At 42.5% G+C, this 6,374-nt stretch overlaps 1 protein-coding gene across 1 annotated transcript in view; it reads right to left on the reverse strand.

Annotated features, from left to right (window-relative positions):
- Window positions 1-2,522: 2,522 nt before the first annotated feature.
- dhrs13b.2 (dehydrogenase/reductase (SDR family) member 13b.2) overlaps window positions 2,523-6,374 on the reverse strand; it is a 5,725-nt gene continuing 1,873 nt past the window's right edge. Inside the window, exons 2-8 of the mRNA XM_050067178.1 lie at window positions 5,769-5,945; window positions 5,422-5,697; window positions 4,910-5,239; window positions 4,250-4,597; window positions 4,042-4,134; window positions 3,903-3,922; window positions 2,523-3,792 (exon numbers count right to left, since the gene is read on the reverse strand). Coding sequence (XP_049923135.1) covers window positions 3,778-3,792; window positions 3,903-3,922; window positions 4,042-4,134; window positions 4,250-4,597; window positions 4,910-5,239; window positions 5,422-5,697; window positions 5,769-5,945 — 1,259 coding nt within the window. The 3' untranslated portion in view covers window positions 2,523-3,777. The remainder of the gene's footprint in view (window positions 3,793-3,902; window positions 3,923-4,041; window positions 4,135-4,249; window positions 4,598-4,909; window positions 5,240-5,421; window positions 5,698-5,768; window positions 5,946-6,374) is intronic.

Consider the following 6,374-nt stretch of genomic DNA (forward strand, 5'->3'; position numbering starts at 1 on the left):
CACCTGGGCACTTGGAAGGACTCGTCCCATCAAGGAAGCACCCTTGACTTTAAAGGAAATGGCCACTTTAGAATGAAAATACAGACAGTACTTACTGACCCTCATGCCGACAAGAAGTCCAGTGTAGTTTTTTAATCCACAAAACTCGTTCGGGGTATCGGAGAATAACAGCTAGCCGGAATAGCAACTACACTTGAAGTGCATGGAACCCACATTTTGAAAATGTAATAAAACTCCGCTATTGCATTTCAAAAACATCAGAATGGCTCGTCCGTTGTAATCCAAGTGCCCTGAAGCCGCGGCATGCAAAATTGACTTGAAAAGACATAATTTACAAAACTTTTATAGCATCATTTCTCACCATGGTCAGTTAGGTGTGCTGTGTTTACATGGCAACTTGCGTGAGACTCGAGAACTAGCACCACCACTAACCATCAGCTAGTCTCGCACTGGCTGTATTTTCATTCTAAAGTGGCCATTTCCTTTAAGAATCATTAAGTATCTTGAAAACAGGTTGAGGGGAAACAGGAAGTGCCTGCAGTTTATTTACAGTCCATGTGAAAAATGGCGATGGCCGAAATGCTGAACTTGAGCCTTCAAGAACTTTAGGTAACTATGAATGTACTTTATGTAGGTACCGAATGTAACTACGTTAAGTTTGATCCAGGGTTCCCACACATTTTCATGGACAAAATTTCAAAACTTTTTTCCAGGACTTTTCAAGGACCCGTAATGAAATTTTCATTTTAGAAAAGCATGCACTTCACTGTGTCTGCTGTACTTGCCGGCCTGATTATGGTACTTTTCTACACACACAAATGCAGGAGAGTCTCACTTCCCATAACAAACACCACCACACTACGTCACAATACACGTAACGTCTAAAGGCCCTGACACACCAAGACACAGGGCGACGTGAGGCGACATAGACGATGCAACAGTTGGCTTTCGTCGCCGCTAGTTCTTTGATGTCAGTTTGGTGTGTCCACACCGCGCCGGTATAAGTCATGGAGAATGAGAACTGTGCAAGTTTTCCATTTGTATCAAGCATCAGATAAGTTGAGTTAATTTGCCTTAGTCATTGTCATTGCACGTTTTTATGCAACTTTTGTGCATCACAGTGTCGATGCTGAAATGATTTATTGTGTAGCACTAAGCTGACGCATATCAGAGCTACGTGATGTCAACGGCTAACTGACAGAAAATAAATTTGTCATGATGTTACATTACGTGGAAGGTTATCTCTGGAAGATTACTGTGACAAGTAATTTCAAAGTCTTCCAAAACTTTTAATGATTTTTACTGATTCCATGACTTTTCCAGGTCTGGAAAATGAGATTGTGAAATTTCATGACTTTCCAGGTTTTCCTGGACCGTGGGAACCCTGTATATATGTTTATGTGACTTGAGTCTCAGAAGTAATTGATGAAACCATGATCTTTTCCTAAACCTAACCAGACTTTGACCATTTTACAACACTAAACACGTGTTTGAAACTGTGACTGTTCCTAACAGACCTTGCACTGGCATTATTGTTGTGTTGTCAGCATGTAATTGAAAGACATTTTGTTCCCACCTCCACATAATGCTTTGGCAAAAGTTCACGTCCATTTCATGTTTTTTTGTGAGACTGTGTTGGTTTGTCTTGTCTGAACACTTGTGATCAAACCTGGGCCACACACACTCACACTCACCCCTGAGGACACGGGGCGCTGGCACTATCACAATCACACATCTGGTCTGAGTCTAAGTAAAGCTCTGATTATCCCTGTAAATGGACTCAGACCTGACTGACCAGTTTAGTCGTCCTTTCTGTGGACTCCATCTTAAACTTCCCCCTTCATCAATCCACTTCAAAGCTGACGGCTGACATATACGAGCAGTGAGGCTCAGTGTGTTTTACAAGTATGCTTTTTGTGAGTGTGTGTTTCTAATGAGAGAGCATGTAATATGAAAGCAGAGGATTTCTAGAGGTCAGCTCGAAGTTTTACAAGAAGCTTTGATTTTACTTGTGTGTATCAGGTCTCCAGGAGCTGTGCTGGGCTTTGAAGCTAGTTTTCGTAGTGGCTAAACAGTGGTACTGGAATATCTGGGGTCCATCACGTGATGTTCCAAAAATACTTTTTCCCATAGACTTACATTGGGAAAGAGATGTCTGCAAATCAGTGGATACATTTTTTGAGCATCACAACCACTGCGTAATGACTTGTTCCACTATCAGGACTTAATACATTCGGTCCGATAACATTTCTAAAGTCTAAAAGACGAGACTACGATATTACGACATCCAAAATGTAAGACATGATCTGGTCTCATCTAATGAGCTGTTGAAATGTTATACTCTATAAACTATCTGTAGGTGGACCATCAAATAAAATGTTAACAGAAGATCTTCTCTCGAGGGACTAATGTGATGTGTTTATCAGGCAACTCTGTCTGACTTATAGTGAAGTGATGAAGGAACATTTAAGATCACGATTAAATACATGTTTAGTCAAGGAACAGACAATCTGACACAAGGATTTGACCTTCATTTCCTCAGCTGTTTAATTATATAAACTTTTTAAATATCAATCCCAATCTTTACATGCAGTACCTGGTGTGCAGGGGGGAGGTTATTAACCGTGTTATTACCTTGTTCAGCAATAAAATCTCACACTGCAGGTACTGTACATTTCATCACAGATGCATTGTTGAATTTTCTTGTAAACAAACAAAAGTTCTGATTACACTCAGGGTTCCCACGGTCACGCAAAACTTTAAAAAGTCATGGACGTTTACAATGTCATTTTTTCCAGGTCTGGAAAACCTGAATCTGAAAAAGGGATAACCTTCTACATAATGTAACATAACAGCAAATTTATTTTCTGTAAGTTAACCGCTGACATAACGTAGCTCTGATATGTGTCAGCTTAGGGCTGCACGATATATCGTTTCAGCATCGACACTGTGATGCACAAAAGTCGCATCAAAGGACGTTCAATGTCAAGTAAGGCAAATTATTAACTTATTTGATGCTTGAGTTCAGTTCTCATTTTCCATGACTTACACCGGCCAAGCCTTCTGCTTTTAGACATTATGTGTATATGTGACGTAGTGTGGTGGTGTTTGACTCTCCTGCATGTGTGTGTGAAGGAAAGTACTGTAACCAGTGAAGTGCATGATAATCCGAAATTAAATTTTATTAATGGTCCTTGAAAAGTCCTGGAGAAGTTTTGAAATTTTGTCCATGAACATGTGTGGGAACCCTGTACATTCAGTGTTTCTCACCAGACTGCCTTGTGAGTGTCGCTGAGGTCTGACAAGTGTGTTAAATGCATTTACTTCCTCATATAAACATTAGCAAAGTTGATTTTATTTCAAATCATGTGTCGTTTTCATCCATGTTGGTTGACTGCTGTGCTTCTTTGCACTCTCCCACCGTCTGTAGATCGCTGGAAAAGTGTGAAACCCACAGCAAGGATGTGAGCCATCTGCCTCTTGCACTTGCATGTGTGTTACCATGGTGATACTAGGAGTCAAAAAGTCGTTCGTCCAGGAGGCCAATCACTTACTTCAGTATCAAGTTTTTAGCATCAGCAAAATCAAAGCAAAATTAATACCACACACACACACACAAAGAAACAAAATCAGTTTCACAGAAACCCAAATTCACCTTTAAACAAACAAAATTCAAACGTCTGAGACATTCTGAAACAAAAATGTTTGAGGGAGGAGGAGGGAGGAGGACCGTCACTGGTGTTCCTCCTCTTAATCTGCTCAGTCCTCCATGGCTGCTCAGTACGGCTTCTTCTACTCAGAAAACACACACACACGCACACACACACACACAGAAATGAAGCACTGTTTTGCATCAGTGGCAGTGGTTTAAACACAACATGTTTGTTTTCATATCATCTCACCTGCAGTGATTTTTTTCTTGCTGTGGAGAAAAGGAATGATAATTAGTTTTTCACATGTCAATACAAATGATACAAACACAGTGGTTAATAATGAGACATTCGTTCATTGTTCTGTCTGTATGAGGGTCTCCTCACTCACCTGAGTCCAGGTAACGCAGCAGCACATACAGGACGACAGCCAGTGCGACCATAAGGAAGCCAACAGTGAAGTAAAACATCCAGCTGGTCGGCTCTGAGCAGAGAAAACAAACATGACATCAGGTGTCAGATATGTTCCTCTGCTGCCACAGTGTGGTAGCTCACAGTACTGCAGCAGCACAGTGAGTGCGACTGTACCCTCCACTCACCTTCAACAGTCAGGATGAAGCTCTTCCTGATGGGCACCCTCAGAGACCGATGTGAAACGCTGCATGTGAACTGTTTCCCTGAGTCCCTGAGTGACGCCTGGAGGTAGAAGAACGCCGTCAGTGAGTACGTCTTGTCCTGGTTGTGTTTGTGGCTGGACAGCAGAACGTTCTCAAGCACCCTGGGAAGAGGAGCGCCCACCCTCTGGCCTGACACTGCCGGGTCCTGCACGTACCAAATGATCTCCACATCCAGAGGGAAGTAACTGTCCGCATCACAAGTGACCTTCTGCTCCCCGCCTTCCTGCAGGGAGAGAGTGGGTCCGATGTTGAGGGAGACACGGGGAGGCTCTGAGGAGAGGGGAGGATTGACGTTAGTGAATGAATGATGAAATTATCATTAAAGCAATTTCAGCAAGACATTTCTGTAATGAGTTTGAGCCCAGCTGCTAACATGTGAAAGATCCATTATCTTTATAACAAACAATTTGAAGACTTCACCTCGGGTGTTTTTTACCTTTTTCTGACAGTGTAGATAGATAGATAGATAGATAGATAGATAGATAGATAGATAGATAGATAGACAGACAGACAGACAGACAGATCCTAAAACATCCCTCTTGCCTGGCTGCTACTAGCATCCTCTCTATGACTCTTCCTCACCTTCAATATTCAGATTTATATCCAGGCTGACGGAGAGTGGCATCACTGAAATCGAACAAATGTAAGTTCCTTCACTCCTCATCTTGGTGAACGGGAGGGTGTAGGTAACATCGCCACCTCCTAGGCTCCTCAGCCCCACCCCCGTCCCCTGGGTCTGTCCTAAGCGGCTGTTGTGACTGAAGAGTCTGGTTCTTTCTCCACGATGCTGCATGTGCCACTCCACCGTGACGTTTGGTCCTTTGTGGTCGACAGCAAACTGACAGTGGAGCTTCTGCTGGGAGCCCAGGCCCGCTTTCACTGATGGAGTCAGTGTTTTAATGACCATGGCAACTATGGAAACAGATGTGACGAGACAGAGATACGTTTAGTGCATCATTACTATGATGATCAGCCTGGTCTCAGTTTATCTTCAAGCCTTACAAAATAAAGTCATGGCAAAATTTTGGCTACTTAACTTGCAATATTTTTTATCCCAAAACGATTCAAATAAAAGACGCTGTGCTGAATGTTACCTGTTGTTGTGAGTATCTCTCTGTCCTCTATGGCAGGCCAGCTGCGGTAGTCCTGCTGTCCTGGGGGAGCCTGGTTGGATGGGTATCTGAGGAAGGCGATGACTGTGAACAGGTCCTTGGAGTGTCTGAGGGTGCAGGTGAACCAGCGGTTATACTCCTGGGCCTCCTGGATTGGCCAGCGGACATAGATGCCCTCTGTACTGTACCTACGCAGCTCACACTCCAACTGATCTGCATCCAGTCCATCTGAATACCGCCGCAGGTCCAACTTCGATCCTGGAACAGAAGAGAACACGTTAGGATACAACAGGTTTCAGTCTGTTAGTTCTATAAACAACAGGTCTCACCAGTGATCAGGAAAGTGATGGCATTTGGATTAACTGGAGCGTCTCCTTTCTGACCAAACTGCAGCATGGCCTCTCTGTGGATGAGCTGAGTCTCAGTGTGACCCTCGTTATTCACAAACACGTGTTCATCAGTGAACTGACAGGGCAGCCATGACACCTGGTGGACACACCGCACACCTGAGAGACACACAAAAAGTCAGTACAGTCAGCCAACATATAATATGATATAATGTAGTGTAGTGTAGTATAGTACAGTACACTACCCCTCATCAATGTGGTATATTGACATTGATCAAAGTTAAAATCACAGTACCCAAACAAATACTGACAAAATTAAAATTAAACTGTTAAAAGCTAATTTACCTATAGACAATTGCAGGTTCACGTGTTATCAGATATATTAAAGAAAGTAGTATCAGCTTGTGTGTGTTAGTAGAAAAGTGCTAAAATCAATAAATACTTACATATTAAAATAAGTGCTATTAGAGATTCGTAAGTAAAAGATTTTAAGAGGAACACCCAGACAGGGATTAGTAGCCTTGTACACATTAATGTTTTTCTTCTTTATATCTGAGATTTGTTAGCATGCGAATGGCAACTGTCAAT

This window comes from Epinephelus moara, chromosome 2 (genome assembly GCF_006386435.1).
Source record: "Epinephelus moara isolate mb chromosome 2, YSFRI_EMoa_1.0, whole genome shotgun sequence".
In the NCBI taxonomy this organism is placed as follows: Eukaryota; Metazoa; Chordata; class Actinopteri; order Perciformes; family Serranidae; genus Epinephelus; species Epinephelus moara.